Raw genomic sequence first — 20,544 nt, 5'->3', positions numbered from 1 at the left:
ATACCGCCCAGAGTGAGTTTAGCTGTGACACGTTTTCCTTCAACTTCCACGGAATATTCTCCAACATCATCTGGGCCAGCATTTTTGATAATCAGATATATTTTATTGTCCTCTTTCTTCAGCTCAGTTTTATCATTTGGTTCTAGTGGAATCTCCTCTTCTCCTTTGTACCATTTGATGTTTGGTGTGTCCTTAACAATATCTGCCACAAAGGTTGCTGTGTTTTTGGGTTTGACATGTTGGTCACGAATAGGCTTGACCAACCAGTCACGAATTACCTCTGCCGGAAAAAAGTACAATGAAATGATTATGCATTGTTGTTTTAAATACATCAGCTTGTTATCAGCAATATGTGTTGCAAAAGCTTTTCTTTCAATTTGAACTTAGTACTGAACTTAATGAGAACAATTTTAGTTGTATACAGTTGCTACCAATCCTGTTGTATTTTTTTAATTTAATTTTCAGGTTTAAAAGGTTTAGACATTTATTGCATTATTGCAATTCAAATTGCAATTGAAAATATGAATATTGTGAATGTTTTGGTTTTTGACTTACCAACTACTTTGACATTTGAGGAGCATTTGATGTTAGCACTTTCTACGGTACAAGTGTATACTCCAGCATCCATATCATCTGCAGCCACGATAGTTAGAGTACGGTTTAATCCAATAATATTTGTTTGGTATCTGCCAGGTGAAGTCTCACTGAGCTTCTTGCCATCCTTTGTCCAGACTACATCTTTGTCTTTATTAAGTTCACAGCTCAGATACATAGGCTGCGTTTTGACGACAGTGACCTCCTCTTCCAGAGTTTTTACAAATTTAACAGGCAATTCTGCATGAATAGGAAAAAGCTTAGTTACATATGTGATTCTATTGGGGGGAATTCAATAAAGCTGCTGTGTCACTTTTCTGGGGTTAATCCCTCTTGTTAATATCTTGCACCAAATTCATGAAGCATTTGTGACACTTTTGGTTCTGACTCGTGCACCAAATGCAGGTAATTATAAAATGTGCCACTTTTACATTGTGTTGCATTCAATGTGCCACTTTTACATTGTGTTGCATTGAATGCGCCAAATGTAAAAGTGGAGCTAATTAAGACCAGCTCTCTTTTGACATACAGAGAGAAACATGGACAGATTTTGCTGAAGTGTCTCTAAAAGTGGAGCAGAATGAGCCAAATTCAAGTACAAGTTTTAGACAGGTACATGAATTTGGTGCATTCCTCACCACTTTTAGATTTCAGGAATACACTTTTGCAAAATGTGCCAGTCTTTATGAATTCCAGGGTATATGTATTACATAAACATAAGAAAAGTACATCAGGCCTTGTAATGAAGGTTTAACACTGTGGCACCAACACAATATTATTTTTTAAAAAAGTGTTCATTTCTAGTGCAAATTTTAACTAAAATTATTCACAAATATTATTTTCTTTTTTAATAAAATGTAATACCTTCAACAATAAGTTTGGCTGTAGACGTCTTTTCCTTGTTGCCAAGTTTTGCTACACAGGTGTATTCTCCAGTGTCCGAAAGCTGCACATCAATAATATGAAGTTTCCTGTCTTTGCCATCAGAAATGAACTTATGTTTAGGACTTTCTCTCAGGTTGCTGCCATCCTTCATCCAGGTAGTAATAGCAGTAGAGGGTGAAATAAGGCACTCGAAAATTGCTGAAGAGCCAACAGACTCTGCTTCTTGTAGCACAATGTCCTTCAACTCCTTGACAAACTTCAATGGCACGGCCTTCAGCTGGTAAGTAAATGCTGGTTCATCTGGAGGTTTGTCACCGCCACTACCAGGGCGTAGTTTCTTCTTGTCAGCATCTAGTGGTGAAGGTGTCTTTTTGACACCTAAAATGTAGATGTGGACATGGCAAAACTGAGACTTGGTACAGCTGAAGCTTTTATAAATCTTACATATTTGTTCCAGTGCATTTTAAACACTGGCTATACTTTAAACTTGGTTAATATACTGTAAAATATACAGCATATGCACATAATAAGTCACAGAACAGTGCACAATATAATAAAAGGGATTTCAGTATTAATGGTACATGCAATTGGGATAGCTAGTAAAGCAAGGAAGCAATTCCTTTTTTTCCTGTCAGATTTGTATATCATGGGATGTTAGTTACAAAAGTTGTTTATAGGAAACTGTCATGAGAAAATAATGTGGATTGTCGTTAATGATGTCCTTCTGAACGTACTAGCTGCTAGGTTGTCATTCTGACCCTCTTGCATAATATTTTGCCGATTAACAGACCTGAAACACTTTCTGCTAACTTGTTTCAGTACTGAAGGTAAAGGATAAGCATGACAGCCATGCAAATAACATTTTATTAAAAGCTCAGAATTTGCAGCTCAAATTGTTCTCTCATAACAGGTTTCTCTTAACAGAATTCATACATAAATTTTGCAAACACGAACATGTGAAATCCAAAGCAAACTATTCTCACCTTTAAGTGGAAGTTTACCCTTAGGAGCCTCCTCTTTTGGTGTTTTAGTATCTAAAGTGAAACAGTGATGTTAGTACATTTAACTACAGTTCAATACATTTTTACTGGCGCACTCTCAAATATTTTTTTCTGGCATTAAAACTCTAAAGTGAGTTTCAGAAATAAAAGCTTATAAAAGTGCATACATACACGAGTGGTTTAAACTAGCAGTTGTGAGGAAGACTGGTGTAATCCCAGTAGGATGAATTATACATTGCCAAAAACACTTCATATGTAGCATGAATGAAATGACATGTACAAATATTAGACTGTGGTACATGAAAATAGTGAAGTTAGACTATGGTCTAAAATGCAAAAGTAAGTAAATTATTTTCTCGAAACAAAATGCACACACATGAAGACAAACAATGAAACATTATGAAACTAGAAACTGTAAGACAAGTATGTTTCTGTAACATGAAGAATGAAGACATTTAATGTTGAAATTTAATAAGAGACAGAGAACACATGGTCATGTTTCTTCTTCAAAGATGTTTATGAATACACGTTTATGAGTATGAAGAGGATGATCACTTTCTTCCAACAAATATGGCACAAGCCTTCCATCCAAATTTATTTAGCGTATATGGTGAATGAAAATGATGGAAGCATATGATTTTTTAAAAGCAGACTTTTTCCTGCAGAGACTTCTCACCTCGTCTACCAATGGCCTTTCCTGGAGTTTCTCTGGCCCTTTTCCTTCCTTGTCCACTGTCTTCACTAAGTATATCTTCTTCAGAGCCATAGTCAGTTTGTTCAGAAGCACTTTCCAGCTCTTGTTCCCAGGTTTCATCTTCTTCTAATTCCTCAATGTCATTGGAATCTGTTTCTGTTTTCAGAGATGCTGAATCCTTATCTTTAAGTGGGCTCCTTGAAGGAGGTGTTACTTTGTCTGAGGATTTCTTTTGCTCTACTTTTCTCCTATCAATAGGAGTGCTAGTTCTGCTAATCACTTTAAAAGAGCTTTCATCTTGAGGCGTCTCTTTTAATAAGGATTTCTTTTGCTCCACCTTTCTAATGTCTGTAGGAGTGCTAGTTCTACTAATCACTTTCAGAGATCTATCATCCTTAGGTGAAATCCCTTTGCCAGGTAGAAGAAGTTCTTCTGGCAGAGGAGTTTTAACCTTTTCCACTTTTTTGAGAGATGGAATCACAGGCTTTTTTTCTTCAGGTTGTACTTTTACTGATATTTTGTCTTTATCAATAGGGGTTTTCAAACGACTAATTTGCTGTAATGGGGAAAGACTTTCTTTTTTAGGCTCTGCTATGTCTGTCTTCTTTTCAGGTTTTGCAATCTTTCTGACTTTCTCTGTTGGATGCTCAAAGATATCTTCCACTGTTCTGTCCTGTTCTATCTCCCTTTTGACATTGTATAAAGGAATCTCATCAGCAGAAGGTGGTTCTTCAATTGATATTTCAACAGTGGGTATAGCAGCATGCATACCTGCTACTTTTTCTCCTTTTGCACTTACATCAGGTATTATTGGAGCCTTCACAGTATCTTTGGGTGATCTGCTGGAATGTGTTACATCTTCTTTGTGTACAATATCTTTTGAGAGCTGCTCTTTTTTCTTAAGATCCACAATGCTCTTCTTATCAGGTATTTCTTTACCTAACTCTGCATCTATCTTTTCTACAAATGTATCTCCCTGTTCTGTTATAAGGGTGACTTTTTTCTGTGCTATTTCTTCACCTTGTTGTAAATCTGCCTTTTCAACTTTATGTAATAATTTTACTCTATCTGGTTTTGTATCTTTAGAAATACTTTTCAGTTTAGCAGGGATATCATCACCTTCCTTTAATTTTTTAATAGGTTTTTGGTGTAACAACTCCACTTCTTCCTCGGAAGTCTCTAAAGACTTTTTATCTGTTCTAGTCTCTATCTTTTTTGAAGGTTTCTTACCACGTTCATCTACAGCCTCTAGTAGCTCATCGCTCTCTGCACTACTAATATCTAATTGTTCCGTTACTGCTTTCTTGGATGTAACAACATGTTCTTTAGTGGGAATCTTTTTTATTTGTTTTGCTTTTTCTACAGTTGTGTCTAATTTAGACTCTTTTATTTTCCTACTAGGTTCTTTAACATATTCATCTTGGGTCTCTGTTACTTCATCATCTTCATCACTGATCAATTCTACTCCTTCATCTCCTGTTTCTTTGTAAGAAACAGTAGATTTTTTTGTTTTACCCTTTTCAGTGATTTTTCTAGCTTTCTCCTTAGCTTTATCAAATCTTCCCTCCTTAGTTTTTTTAATTGGTGTTTTCATTTTATCCTCTTGGGCATCTAATATTTCATCGCTTTCAGCACTGCTATGTTTTTCTTCTTCAGAAGAAGAAATAGATGGCTCATGCTGAAGAATCTTTTTTATTTTTTTCTGTCTGTCGTCCTTCTTGTCTACTGTTTCTTTTGCTTTATCTTTTATCAATTTTTCAGTTTTTTCTAATTTTGTGTCTTTAGATTTTTTGATAGGTGTTTTAATTTGTTCTGTGTGGGCCTCTAAAATGTCATCACTTTCAGGACTGCTAGACACTACTTTTTCTGCTTCCCCAAGAGAAATAGTGGGTTCATATTGAGGAATCTTTTTCACTATCTTTTTATGTTTTTCATCCTTCTTGTCTACTGATTCTTGGCAGGAAACAGCAGGTTCTCTTGTTATATCTTTTTTGATTAATTTTTCAGTTTTATCAATGTTATCTACTTTAGCATCCTTACGTTTTGTGATAGGTATTTCAGATTTTTCCACGTGGACCTCTAAAATGTCTTCACTTTCAGGACTACCAAGTTTTAATCTATCATCTTGTTTTTCCCCAGGGGAAAGCGTAAGTTCATACTGTGGAATCTTTTTTGTTATCTTTTCATGTTTTTCATCCTTCTTAACTGCTGTTTCTTTGTGAGAAACAGCAGGTTCTTTTGTGATACCCCTTTTGATTATTTTTTCAATCTTCTCAGGTTTTTCTAATCTAGTCTCCTGAGGTTTTTTGATGAGTGTTTCAATTTGTTCCATGTGGGCCTCTAAAATCTCATCACTTTCAGGACTACTAAGATCTACTGTTTCGTCTTCCTCTTCTTCCCCGGAAGAAATGGTGGGCTCATACTGAGGAATCTTTTTACCTATTTTTTTATGCTTTTCACCTTTCGTATCTGCAGGTTCTTTTGGTATAGCTTTGTGGATGATTTTTCTGTCCTTCTTTACAGATTTATCTAATTTAGCTTCTTTAATTTTTTTGGTTGGTATTTCAATTTGTTCCTCATAGTCCTCTAATTCTTCATCACTTGCGGCACTACTAGATTCTACTTTGTCTTCCTCCTCCCCAGAAGAAATAGTGAGTTTATGCTGAGAAATTTTCTTCTTTTCCATTTTACCATCTTTCATTTTCTCTGCTGCCTCTTCTGGTGAGACACCAATAATTTCTTTATCTTTTTTCTTTTTGGGTATTTTCTTTTCTTTGCCCACTACATCTAATTTTGGCTTTATTTTGGTGCCTGGCTTTTCAGGAACTATGTCAACCAAATCTTTTTCATGTGTAATACCTTTCTGAGGCCCTTTAATTTCAATTTCAGTCTGGTAAAATGTATCTCTTTCCTCTTGTTCTTCTTCAACATAAATCTTAGCTGGTTTATATCTTTTCTTCTCCTCTACTATAACTTTTGTTTTTGAATATTTGTTTGGTTCACCTTTACCTTCCCTTTCTGTAATCTCTTCAGTATACTCAATAATTTCTTCAGACTCTTGTTGTTCAAAAATCTTTTCCTTGGAAATTACATGAATCTTTTCTTCTTCCTTTATAAAAATCTTTTTTTTCTCTTCAATTACATCTGTAAATAATCTTTCTGCTTTAATGCTTACATCTTCTTCAAGAGAAATAAAAATGTCACCAGAGAAAAAAGGCACTCTCCGAACTGCTTCCACTTTGCTTTCTTCAGTCAGTATTTTACCTTTTTGCATTATCTTTATTGGCACACCGGGTTTCTCTGCGACTACAAAGGTTTAACATTTAATTTTAAAAAGTAAGATTTGTATCATTTTTATTCAAGACTGTATACAAAAAACACAATTCAAAACATAAAGCAAATGTAAAGGTACACACATACACTTAGTGATATTCCAAACACAAAATCTATACAAGAAAAACATATACAAACATTACTGTACAAAAAAAAGACAACCACAATAATCATACACTTTTAAATCCATACATACACAAAAAGGCATACAAAGAAAAAGAAAAACACAGTACCCAAGCATCAGGCACAAAACAGCACAGATAAAAATACAGTAATCAACCACTGACTTCTCTATTATCTTGCTATGTAAACAAACACTTAAGCCTAGTATACAAAGGCTGAATGTTGGGTGGCATCAGCTGGTTCAATAGAAACTGGCCATCATTTGGCTCATGTGTATGGCAGCCGGTCTGACAGAAACTGAGCGTTCTGTCAAAGGGGCATGAGCAAAAAAGGTCTGCTGATAGGCTCCTGATCAGCACTCTCAGCCAATGGCAGGGGGCCGTCCCCCCATCAGAACACAATAGCACAGCAGGGGAGATTGCTTTATTAACATTGGATAGTTAGTACAACGGCTCCTTCTGAGCTGTAAGTTTTTTGTTAAGCCCCGTGGGTTGAACAAAATAAAACTAGTACTGTAGTGTGTACTAGACTTTAGTCTTAGTTCCACAAGCGTATGGGAGGAAGCGGAGTGCGCCACATGCTTCCCATTCATAGAAATACCATATTTTTCTTTATACTCCAGCTGGCCAAATTGAGCAATGAGGAAGCAAAGGAAGGGTAACTATAAGCAACTGGGAGGGGGAAGTGGGGCCAGCATTTAAGTAAACCTGTTTCTTTGTTCTATATGAGCAAATAACAGGTTCACTTTATAGGCAGGAAATTGAAGTAACAACATGGACCCATGGAAACTTAGGGCCACTTGCAAAACACATATTTTTTTATAATGTTTTTATAATGAAACATAATTTAATTCTTAATGACAAAATATCGTTTCATATGATCTCAAAAGTATATTGGACGACAGGCAAAATATACTGTAGTAACATCACAACTTTTTATATATTTACCATGAAGCCACTTCAAGCCAAATAAAGATTTCAGGAATATATACTTACATACGTGAGTATTTGTTTATCATTGTGAACTTGCTTTATATTTTCTGAATTTAAAACAAACAACACAGAACATGTACCTGTTTTCTTTCCAACAACTGGAGTTGTAACTGGTGCTGTAACTGCAGCTTCATCTCCTTTTGGTGATGGAACAGCTTTAAATTGAAATTAATTTAAAGTACGTTAATGTTTATTGAACATGATACCTAATGTTACTATGCATAAGTTCTGTACTTGCAAAATACATTTCCAATTTATTGTATTTAGTTATTAGATTGATGGCATTGTACAAAGCATATATATGCATTATTCAGTGGCATCCTATCAGAAACCAGTTTTAATGAATTTGCCCACTGAAAGCTATTTTCTGGTCAGTCACAATGGGTAAAAGAACATTACTGATGTTTGTGCTGATGTTATTATGTGAGCAATAGTAAGATGGATAGAAGCATAACTTTTATGGTTAAAAAAGCCGCTGGCTTCCTATAATAATGAATCCTACCTTGTACAGGTGATGGTTCTTTTGGGGACACAGACACCGGTGAAGGCTTAGCTTCTGCTGCAACTTTAAATATATTATGACTGGTTAATTCAGTTATATGCAACAGTGATAGATTTGTTCATAGGTTCATTAGTGAGGTATAGTGTTTAAAAATTAATATAGTTAGTGAAATACACATTTTATTCAATACCAAAGAGAGACATGATTTAAGACTTTTTTAGTGAAGATTTCTTTTTGTTCAGTTTAGAGCAATTAAGGATAATGGTTAACACAAAGAAAATGACAATTGAGCTTTTTCTTATGTCTTAGGCCACACTTCATTTAAGGAGGATTAGCCAGTTGTCCAAATAGCAGGCAATCCCATAATGCATATACCTTTAGCTGGTTCAGGCTTTATTTCCTCTTTTTTCACAGCTGGTGTGACCTCTGGTAACTTTTTCTTCTGGACTTCAGGAACTTAAAAATAATATTGATTTTTATAATCTGGCCCATTGGACTTACCTTGTGCAAAATGTTTTTTTTTTTAACATTAAACATATAACAATAATACAGAACTAATACAATTTACAAAGCAACTCTACATGGACGTGCTTACATATTGTTCACAGATAAGAGGTACACAAAACACACAAGGCTTAATAAAGAAGAAAGCACTGTTCACAGTATTATCAAGATAATCCATTAGTTACTTACTTTCAGGCCTTTTCTCCACTGGAGGTTCAAGCTTTTTAACCTTTTCAGTTGGTTTCTCAGCAAGAGGCTCTTCACCTTCTTTTTTGACTGGTTTTAGAACTTTAAGACAAAGAATTGTTTTTTCACTCTGGACTGCTAAAGATACATGATGTTGTAATACATCACATTCCAGAGCGTAAAGCATCAAACATGACAAAACACACAACACCGACCTTCAAAGACTTTGGCACTTTAAAAAAACTTAAAAGACAAATAATACACAAAAACAGACTTTTTACTAAGTTTATTTGCTTTTTATGTTAACGCAGTTGTATTAATTGTTTTCATTTTTGAGGCATATTATGTAAACATTATAGCGATTTGCTAGTAAACTCCCCCCAGTTAAAAAAAAAGTTTCTATTAGTAGTTGTTCAATTATATTTTAAAAATCCTGTTAAGCTATTATTAAATATTACTCTGTCTTTAAGCAAGCCTGTTGAATTATGGCAAATTATTTGCTTTGTCTTGATTGCATAATTGAAAAATACATGTGTTTGCCTTTGCGTGTTATTCAACTTAACTATTAAAACATTAAGTGGAACAATGCATACAATGATTAATACTTTAGTAGCAGATTCCATAGTTAAAAAGCTGGAATACTATAATAGGAATACACTAATATACCTTTCTTAAAACTAATTTCTTCTTTTTTAGGAGGTGGAATTCCTGGTTTAGGTTTAGGGATAACTTTCTTTTCTGGTTCAGGTACTTAAAAAAACATAGATTTATATCTGGAGTTAACTTACTATATACACAACTTATTAAAATAATATAATATATAGTATATATTATAACACATTAACTATATAGAGGTTTCAACTACGTTGGAGTAATTTTGCCTCCTACATTATTTTTGCAGCTATTAGAGTTTTGTTGATTACCAGACATGTTTGGGTGCCACTATATACAGTAAATATCTACACTCCAAAAACTACTTATGATAACCTGTGTTTAGGCCTAATGAATTTTTCTCTTAAGCTAGTATACAGGATGTCAATTAGTTAGCAAAATTTTTTTTTTTAATTAAATACAGTATTTAGACAATATACTGTTTACATTAATAGTATAAATACACACACATATACTGTACTGATACTGAATAGACAGACAGGCTAAAAAGAGTTCTAAGAAACCTGATAATAAATATGGCTTGCTGCTCACAATCAATAAGTCAATTATAATTATTTGTTCTCTTCTGCAGATATAATCTATAAAATGTTCTACCTTTGGAAGGCTTAAGTTCCACTTTTTCAGGCTCAGATGGAGTTGGCTTTCCAGGCATAATCTTCTTTTTGTCCACTGGAACTTTGAAGAAAATAAGGGGATATTTACTACTTTGTGAAATTTAAAGTTTAGATTTCTTTGAGGAAAGTGCAAGAATAACCTGTTTGAAAGTAATCTGTAAAGATTATGTCACACACAAGATAATGAGACTTAGTGAGCAATGACTGATGAAATGAAATGGGAGGTTATAAAAAATGAATGGTGAAATCAATGACGGTTCTAGATGAATAAGCACCTATAAAAAATTGGAACTATTGCAAGCAAGAACATACAGATGATAAAAACAAAGACATATAACATAAACAGAGTATTCATGCTAAGCCTGCATTTTATGTAATGATGGTTGGTAATGGCAAGTATGATATTAATTTTGATAGTAAAATCCCTAATACCTTCGATTTTAAAAGTCTCCTCTTTTTTCAGGGGATATGGTGTCTTAATAGTTGTCTCCTCAAATTCATAATCTTAAAAGAACAGGATTTCATTGTTTAGCAAAGAACAAAGCCACTGATTTAAAAACACCCACTCTTGATTTACACATGAAGATATATGTAAAGAATATGAATACGGACACGACAAACAATGCCTTTACAGATAAACAAACCAACTCAGACAAAGACCGACAAAAAGAAGAGTGCAATAAGAATGTAACGTTGACATTCAGAAAGTATATCTCTATGAAAAGAATTTGGACATAAAGAGGAATGTTTTGTGATGAATTCCATATTATAGTCTATAAAGTTAGACTTAAAAAGTCAGTTTTTAAAATCAGAGTTTCTTGGAATATTCAGAACATATGATTACTTCACAATTTATACGTATAAAGAAAACCATAAACATATTTTTCCAAAAAGCTTGAAAAATCACGTGATGAATGTTTGAAGAAAGGATGATTAACAATGATACTAGACCTATACCTTCATCCTCTAGCTCATATTCCTCTTCTCCTTCTTCAGATAGAATCACAGGTACTTCCTCAACTGATGTAGTTGGTTTTACAATGTCTGCCACTTAAAAATATTATGGTATATATTCATATTTACACCCACTCATACTCATTATTTTTTAACAGAAATTGAATCTACAATATATTCATGTTAAGTACCTGGCAAAGGAGGAACTTTTACATAAGGTTTCTCCTCAAGGGTAGGCTTCTCATCAGGCACTTAAAAATATATTAAAATGATTTAATGTAAGAAAAAAAACTAATTAAAAATTGTAAAAAATTCTATAATATTTTATATATTATACCTGGAACGGTGTCTTTATTAGTTAAGCGAATGGATGTTTTTCCCTCAGTAGCTCTTTTCTGTTGTGTTGGGACTTTAAAAGATAATTGTTTCAAACTTTTGTTTACTAATTAGCTTAACATACTAAAGATAAATCTAAATTGAAGCTTTATAATATACCTTTTACAGAAGGTACCTCCTCAGTAGGCTCATAAATTGATTGTTTATCAACTGTGACTGCTTTCTTTTGTACATCTAAAAAATTTATTTTACATTAAGGTTTTTTAAAATATTTCATTTTAGGTATATTTTGTAAAAATTGTACAATCATAAGGTGAAAGAAAAAAGAACATTAAAGGTTGTATACCTTTCATGGAAGGTTCTACATCTTGTTTGGGAACTATGACAGTTTTTTTCTCTTCTAAAATTGGTTTTGCTGGCAACACTGTGGGTTCTTTAAAGATATTAATTTGTTGTTAGATTTTCAACATTACAGACAGACAAAATATCAGTGAAGTAGACAACAGGATTTGACAGCTGATATTTAAAAAGATATTAGTTTTTACTCTTAATAACTGATCTTAATAACTACTATATATGTACCTTCTACAGGAGGGACAATCTCTTTTTTAGTAACAGGCAAGCGCTTCTCCACTGGAACAGGCTTCTTACTCACTTCAGCTAAAGAGTAGTCTAACTTTAGTATACATGGACTACATATATTATGACAGACAAAACATTGTGACAGCATGAAGATATACCTTCAGGAGGAGCTATTACTTCCTTTTTAGCAACAGGAATAGCTGGTTTCTGCTCTTGTATTGGTTTCTTTGGAGCAGCAGGCACTTTAAAAATAGTTTTGTGTTAATTATTTTTCCATGACACACTAAACACTGATCTGATATATATAATTGAAGTAAGAAGATGAACTACCTTCAGCAGGAGGCTTCACTTCTTTTTTGATTATGGTAGTAGGTGCTTTTTCTTTTAGTGGTGTTGGTTGTAACAGTTCCACTGTTTTAAAGATAACAATTTTGTAACTTAACTATTACAAGACAACACAAAAAGGGAGACAGAAAGAACAAAACATATACTGCATTTCATTAGTAATTTCTCATTGTTCGGGGCTCAAAGGCATTTTAAGGTACTCCTTTTTTAATTTCCCCATTTAAAACATGATTATTTATAGTGTTAAGATAGTCCTTTAGTGAAGTTTTAATTTCACAATAATATACCTTTCTCTGTAAAAATAACTTCTTTTTCAGGCAAAGAAATTAGAATCTTGTCTTCAGAGTCCTGTTGTCTTGCAGCCTCTTTAAAGATATTAGTTTGAGTTCAAAATGTACTCATAGAGATTGTTAATGGTTATGATAAAATGACAAAGAAAATCTCATATACCTTCTTGATCCATAACAACTTTTTTCTCTGGTACACTTATTGTTGGTCTTTCTTTAGTTATTGGCCTTTCCTGAACAACTGTTGCTTTAAAGATATTAGTTTAGGATTAGTATGTATCAAAAATCAACAATGAATATATAAATGACTAAGCTTCTTCAGCTAGGAGCTATGTGGATCTACCTTTTTTGATTGCCTTTGCATCTCTTCTGGGTAAGTGTGCTGCAGTTTCTGGCTCTTCTTCAGGTGTCTGTCTTGTCTGATTCTCCAGCTCTTTAAAGATATTAGCTTGTATTAATATTTACCTGTATGCTAACTATTAATCTACAATAATACTAGAAATTATTGTGCAGTCTGTATAAATACACCTTCAATATAATGATATCCAGTTTCAAGAGTAGCTTTAGCAGCAATCTGCAACTTGCCTTCAGGAATCAGCCCTTTTCGGACCTCTATTTCTAAAAAGTTTAGTTTTACACTGCTTAATTATTCTGGTATATTTTATGGCAGATTTTCTGTTAGCTACATAATATATGAGTATACCTTCAATATGGACATCAGCTTCTCTTGGTTCAGTGACTATTTTTTCTCCTTGGACAAGCTTCCCTTGTTCATCAAATACTAAAGATATTAGTTCAAAATTAGTAATTGTCCAGCTATTAAAAATTATAATTGCTAGGTATACTATAAACATACAAGAATCCTATACCTTTCTTATGAGTGACTTCTTTTTTAAGTATAATCATTTCTGGCTTCTTGCTAAGACTCAGCCCCTCTCGCACCTCAACTAATTAAGACATTTCATAAAGTATCATTAAAGCAGTTCCCAATGTGTAAAATGGGTTGCTGATCGGTATTACAGAAAAAATGTTGTTTAATTACCTTCCTCATAAGAAGTAACTTCTCTTTTAGATAAAAGAGTTTGTGGTTTATCCCTGGGGGTATGCCTTTTTTGGAAATCTATTGAAAAAAATACATTTATTACTGTAAATGTTATGTAGAGCATTTAGTAAATGGTGGACTAAAATCAAAAGAGTGATTTAATGAGAAGCCCTTAGGAAAAAAAATTATGAGTATCTTATTCATAAGACTGATTATCTGTCTTACAGTATAGGCATGAAATGTATGAACAGTCCAACATATCTGCTCTGTTGTTAATTGCTGGATGAAAAATTTATTATTACTTAATGGAAATAATGATAATAAAATATATTTTAAAATACCTTCTAAAATAATATGATCTTCTTCAATTTCCAGTGCATCAATTTGATGCTTATCTCCAACCACTTGGTTCTTCGCAAAACCTTGTGGTTTATATAATTTGATATTGATGCTAACATAAGCTGGCTTTAATGGAAACAAATGTGTATTACATAATATGAAAGAATATGTTGATGGATTGTTCTAAGAGATTTAGAGTGATAAGTACTTGGTTGAATTGTGGGGATGGAGATCGATTGCAACATACCTTGGGTTTGTGGGAGACTAACTTGACTTTTAGGTTTTGAAGCTTGTATATTTTCTTCCAGAGTTAGAGGTTTTGTTTTGTTGTCTAATGTAGATATAGGCGCTGATTATATTATATTGTTTAGACATATATTTCAATAATGGTACAAAACTGGTATGCAAAAAAGTGATGATGATGAGAAAGCACTTTGCTTGTGTGAAGCATATTTTGATTTGAATAAAGAAATGTTGTGAATTCCTTTAGGCATATGCCCATTTGGGAGACCTACCAAGTTAAAGATTTTTAAATTTCTATTGCAATGTATGCTAATAGCAGGATGGTCATGATTGATGAGGTTAGAGTGATAGTATACCTTTTACTTTAGAAGAAGCATCTAGGTTTGGTACGGTGCTTTTGGGTTTCTTATCTAGTAACATCTTTTCAAGGACTTCACCTAATTTACACAGGTAAGCTTGTTATTATTATTTCACTTTAGAATGGAAAATATGTTTTAACGGATAGGTGGCTGAGATTAAAACCTTATGACAATAGTATACCTTCCTTGTAGAAAGCTACTTGTTCCATCATAGATGTTTTGGGCTTTTCTTCTTCAGACATAATTTTTTTCAAGATACCTACCAAATTAAATATATTAATTTCAATTATTACATAATGTACAGGAAATTATTTGAATAATTGGATGTTGTAATTACTGGATGACATTGGTGATGAAAGGATGTGGTGTACCTGTGAGATAAGAAGCAGCTTCATGTTTAGGTACATCGATTTCTGGTTTATCTTCAAGGCTCAACCTTTCTGCACCATCTAGCATTTTAAATACACCGGTGCATAATTAACATTTTTGTCAAGGGTAATTAGCAACTGACTGGAGAGTTGTAGTTAAAAGACAAAATATGTTATACCTTCTAACATAAAATCAGTGTCTTTACTGAGTACATAAAATTGTTGCCTCTCTCCAAGGGTCCCTTTTCTAGGCACTGAATCAGAAATTAAAATAATATTTTGAATTATGGGTGTATAGTATGATTTAATAATAAGATAAGATATAGTGGATAATAATATAGAGATACTCATGATGTACCTTCTGTAGTGGAAGGAACTTTGGGCTTTTCTGCAGACACAATTAATTTGGGGACAGCTAACATTTTAAATATAGAGATATGACATTAGTTTCAGGCCTGGAAGTAATGTAAATAATTAGTTAACAAACAGGATTCATGGCTTATGGGTTGAGTTACCTTCCATAGAGAAAGGTATTCTTTCTTTATTTACACTAAGAGGCCTTTCTTCAGGTCTGAGTTGTTTTGCCATATCTATCAATTGAAATTATTTTTTTTCTAACTGAAATGTAACTAGAATATTAAGGATGTGATTTACAGACTGGCTAGTTTAAATGACAACCACAGAGGTTCTATGTAACCTACAAAGAGGAAATAACATTCTTTACAGGTTCCTTTACAAAATCTAGCTAGAATTTCTGGAAATAGCAATTAATAACTGGTTTATGATTTTGAATTAAAAGACAAAATGTGATATACCTTCTAAAATGGAATCAGTATCTCCTATGAGTACAGAGATTTGTGGCTTCTCTCCAGGGATCACTGTTTTAGAGACTCCAACTAAATCAAAAATAATATTTTTATTTGGGTTATGAGTGTTTAATATGATTTATTTAAGGGGTGAGATGATAAAGTTGAGATGGGAATGATGTACAGTACCTTCTGTAGAGGAATGAACTTCTCTCTTACTTTTAGGAACTTTGGGCTTTTCTTCAGACACCATTCTTTTAGAGACATCTAACATTTTAAATGTATTGATATAGTATTAGTATGTGATCAGGAAATAGGGAATGTAAATGAATGAATAACTAATATGTAGGATGACTTATGAGATAGTGAGTTACCTTCCAGAGAGGAAGAAGTTCCTTCTTTAGGTACACGAATATGAGGTTCAGGTCTGGATGGTTTTGCTACATCTGCCAATTTAAATGAATTATTTTCTTACTGAAACATAACTGGGGTATTTATGATATGATTTAAAGACTGGATTGTTAAAATGACCACCACAGAGTTACTATATAGCTCTCAAAGAGAAACACATTCTTTACATGTATTTGTTTCTTTACAAAATCTGGCTAGTATTTATGCCAATGGTAATTAATAACTGTATTGTGGGTTTTAATTAAACTACAAAGTGTAGTATATCTTCTAAAACAAAATCAGTATCTTCTCTCAGTGCAGAGGTGTGTGGCCTCTCACCAGGAATCCCTTTTCTAGAGACTTCAACTAAATCAGAGATTAAAATAATATTTTTACTTGAGTTATGAGTGTGTAATATGCTTTAATGAAGTTTTGGACTGATCAGGTTTAGATGATGATGATGTACCTTCTGTTGAGGTAAGAACTTCTCTTTTACTTTTAGGAGCTTTGGGCTTCTCTTTGGACACCATTCTTTTAGAGACATCTAACATTTTAAATATATTGATATAAAATTAATACGTGATTTGGAAATAGAGTATGTAAATGAATGACTGACTAATAGGAATAATGACTTATGTGATAGTGAGTTACCTTCTAGAGAGGAAAGGGTTTCTTCTTTAAGTACACCAATACGAGGCCTTTCTTCAGGTTTGGTTGCTATTGCTATATCTGTCAATTAAAATTAATTATTTTCTAACTAAAATATAACTGGGATATTAATGATATGATTGATAGACTGGATGGTTTAAATGACAACCACAGAGGTATTATGTAATTTCCAAAGAGGAAAAAACATTATTTACAACAGGTATTTGTTTCTTTATATAATCTGACAAGTATTAATGGCTATGATAATTAAGAATTGATTTGTGGGTTTCAGGTAAAAGAAAACTGTTATGAGTTATGAGCGTGTAATATGATTTAATGAAGTTTTGGACTGATAAGGTTTAGATGGTGATGATGTACCTTCTGTTGAGGTAAGAACTTCTCTTTTACTTTTAGGAACTTTGGGCTTCTCCACAGACACCCTTCTTTTAGAGACATCTAACATTTTAAATATTTTGATATAGTATTAGTAAGTGATCTGGAAATAGAGAATGTAAATGAATGACTAATATGAGTGATGACTTATATGATACCGAATTACCTTCCACTGAGGAAAGCGCTCCTTCATCAACCACCCCAATATGAGGCAATTCTTCAGGTATGGAAGATTGTGCTTTATCTGTCAATTGAAGTGAATAATTTTCATACTAAAACATAACTGGGATATTAATTAAATGATTAACAAACTGGATGGTTTACATGACAACCGCATAGGTACTACATGCTGTAACTTCCAAAGAGGAAAACATATACTGTGTTTGTTTAGAAAATCTGGCTAGTATTTCTGGCATTGATAGTTAATAACTGATTGTGGGTTTCATTTAAAAGACAAAGTGTGGTATACCTTCCAAAATGGAATCAGTATCACCTCTGAGTACAGAGATTTTGGCTTCTCTTCAGGGATCAATTTTCTAGAGACTCCAACTAATCAGAGGTTCAAATATTTTTTTTGTTTGGGTTATGAGTGTGCAATAAAGTTTAATGAAGTATTGAGATGATAACGCTTAGATGCTTAGATGATGATGATGATGTACCTTCTGTAGAGGAAGAAACTTCTCTCTTACTTTTAGAAACTTTTGGCTTTTCTTCAGACAATATTCTTTTAGTGACATCTAACATTTTAAATATATTGATACAGTATTAGTATCTGATCTCAACATAGGAAATATAAATGAATGATTAACTAATAAGAATGATAACCTATGTGAGATTGAGTTACCTTCCAGATAGGAAGGGGTACCTTCTTTAAGTACACCAATATGAGGCCTTTGTTCAATGTTGGCTAATTTGGGTAAATCTGTCAATTTAAATGCATTCTTTTTTAACACAAATGGGAAACCAATGATGTAATTCAAAGATGGATTGGCTTTAATGTGAACTACGGATGACACTAGAAAGGAAGGAACATATTTAGACAAATATATTTCTTTCCAAATGTTGGTTGCTTTAGAAAATGAGTATTTTTGGCAATAGTAATTAATAACTGGTTGGTGAGTTTCTATTAAAAGACATCAAAAGACATACAAGTATTCATCTCTGATGAATACAGAGATTTGTGGCATGTCTCCAGGGATCAATTTTATAGCAACTCCAACTATGTCAGCGTTTAAAATAATAAATTTTTATTTGGGGTATGAGTAAATTATTTATTGGAGAGTTGGGATGATAGGATAAAAATGCTGATGATATACCTTTTGCAGAGCAATGAACTTTTCTGTTACTTTTAGGAAATTTTAGATTTTCTTAAGAAATCATTATTTTTGAAACATCTAACATTTTAAATATATTGATATATTATTAGGATTTTATTGGCAAATAAAAAATGCAAATGAACGACTATCACTTGTGTGGCAATGAGTTACCTTCCAAAGAGGAAGGAGTTTCTTCTTTAGATACATCAATAGGAGGCCTTTCTTCAGGTCTGGGTGTTTTTGCTACATCTATTAATTAAAATACATTATTTTTATCAAAACAAGACTAAGAAAGAATTGATATGATTCATAGCCTGGAGAGCTTCAATGAGCAATATGGGGGGAACTATATGACTTATAGAAAGGAAGGAAAAAATACATTTCCAGATGTTGTTTGCTTTAGAAAATCTGGCAAGTATTTATGGACTTATCTCCACTGAGTACAGTAATTTATGGTTCTATCTTGGGATTTCAACTAAATCATATATTAAAATGAAAATTGTATATATGTGAAGAGTGTATAAAATGATTTAATGAGTGTTCAGAATGGTTATGATGTACCTTCTGCAGAGGAAGAAACCTCTCTTTGACTTAATGGAACTTTGTACTTTTCTTCTGGCACCATTCTTTTAGCTAGCATTTTAAATATATTTATAAAATATTAGCATTCAAAAAATAGGTAATGTGAATGGATGACTAATTTGAATGATGACTTACTCTATGTGATAATGAGTTTCCTTTCTAGTGAGGAAGGCATTTTTAGAATACATCAAGATGTGTGAATATTGTGAGTTATGAATGTATAGTATGATTTCATGATGGCATAAGATTGAGATGATGATATACCTTCTGTAGAGGAAGAAATATCTCTCTTTCTTAAAAGAACTTTGGGCTGTTCTTCAGATTGTATTTGTTCATGGAAATCTAACATTATAAATATAGTAATATAGTATTATTATTTAACCTGGAAATACGTACTGGGAATACATGACTAAAAAGATTGATGTATAAGATAATGTTCCCTTCTAAAGAGGAAGGTGTTCCTGTCCTAGATAAACTTATATAGGGTCTTTCTTCAGACCTGCATGTTTTTGGCACATTTATCAATTAAAGGTATTCTTTTAAAATTATAACATGGAAAGCAACAACATGATTTTCAGACCTAAAGGTTTAAAGATAACTATACTGTAGAGGTCACTCATTGTATAGCTACAAATAAAATACAAAATGTTACACCTCCTAACTTGGAATAGATGTCTTTTCTTAATGCAGATATTTGTGGCTTTTAATCAAGGATCAATTTTTCAGGAATGTTAACTAAATCAAAATTAGATCAAAATAGCATTAATACTGAAGTGTATAATATTGTTTAATGACTGGGATGACAGGACTGAGATTGTGATGATGTACTAATACTGAATAACTAATAGGAATAATGACATATGCCATAATGAGTTACCTTTCAGAGAGGGAGTTGTTGCTCCTTTAGAAACATCAATATGTGACATTTCTTCAGGTCTGGGTTGCTTTGGTACATCTATCAATTGAAATGGATTATTTTTTTACCTGGAACATTACTAGGAAATTAGTGATATGATTATTAGAATGGATGGTTGCAGTGATAACTATGGAAGTCATTATTGACCTTCCAGAGATAAAGTAGTATTTGTAGGTAAAAAAATGTATTTGCACATGTTGGCTGCTTAAGAACATCTGGCAAGTATTTTAATAACTGACTAAAGAGTTTTAACATGAATAAATGACTAGATTGAATGGATTGATAATTTATCATCTAATGCATAACCTTCTAGAGCAAGCTGTTAAGATGAACTTATATTAGATCTTTCAGATATGAGTGACTCTGAAACATTTATCACTTCAAATTGTTTTGTAATAGTAATATAACTGGGAAAAGATGTGATTTAAAGACAGGATAGTTTAACCAGTTGCTGCTCACCCATAGTACATTTCCTGCAGGTGAGCAGCACAGGCAGACTTGATCACATACATGTCCCGTGGACACAGCAGATTGCTGC

The 20,544-nt window shown here is 32.9% G+C and overlaps 1 protein-coding gene and 1 long non-coding RNA gene across 42 annotated transcripts in view; both read right to left on the bottom strand.

Annotated features, from left to right (window-relative positions):
• Positions 1-20,544, bottom strand: part of TTN (titin) — a 332,717-nt gene that overhangs the window by 121,072 nt on the left and 191,101 nt on the right. For 32 of the 41 annotated variants that reach the window (XM_089690388.1, XM_089690411.1, XM_089690408.1 and 29 more), the window contains 10 exons: positions 10,081-10,161; positions 9,481-9,564; positions 8,818-8,916; positions 8,500-8,580; positions 8,125-8,187; positions 7,703-7,777; positions 2,463-2,513; positions 1,459-1,857; positions 556-834; positions 5-280 (listed from right to left, as the gene is read on the bottom strand). In XM_089690388.1, the coding sequence (XP_089546514.1) occupies positions 5-280; positions 556-834; positions 1,459-1,857; positions 2,463-2,513; positions 7,703-7,777; positions 8,125-8,187; positions 8,500-8,580; positions 8,818-8,916; positions 9,481-9,564; positions 10,081-10,161 (1,488 nt within the window). The remainder of the gene's footprint in view (positions 1-4; positions 281-555; positions 835-1,458; positions 1,858-2,462; positions 2,514-7,702; positions 7,778-8,124; positions 8,188-8,499; positions 8,581-8,817; positions 8,917-9,480; positions 9,565-10,080; positions 10,162-20,544) is intronic. The other 9 variants (XM_089690423.1, XM_089690424.1, XM_089690425.1 and 6 more) reach the window with 4 other exon arrangements.
• On the bottom strand, positions 11,973-12,385 carry LOC149451571 (uncharacterized). Its single transcript, XR_016315015.1, has 3 exons — positions 12,303-12,385; positions 12,131-12,214; positions 11,973-12,050 (listed from the first exon to the last, which is right to left on the bottom strand). It is a non-coding gene; the product is annotated as an uncharacterized LOC149451571 (long non-coding RNA).

Source organism: Staurois parvus, unplaced genomic scaffold, assembly GCF_062004578.1.
Source record: "Staurois parvus isolate SC_StPar_1 unplaced genomic scaffold, SC_StPar_1.0 ptg000530l, whole genome shotgun sequence".
Lineage (NCBI taxonomy): Eukaryota > Metazoa > Chordata > Amphibia > Anura > Ranidae > Staurois > Staurois parvus.
The sequence above is the reverse complement of the archived record's forward strand: the minus strand, read 5'-3'. Positions and strand labels throughout refer to the sequence as shown.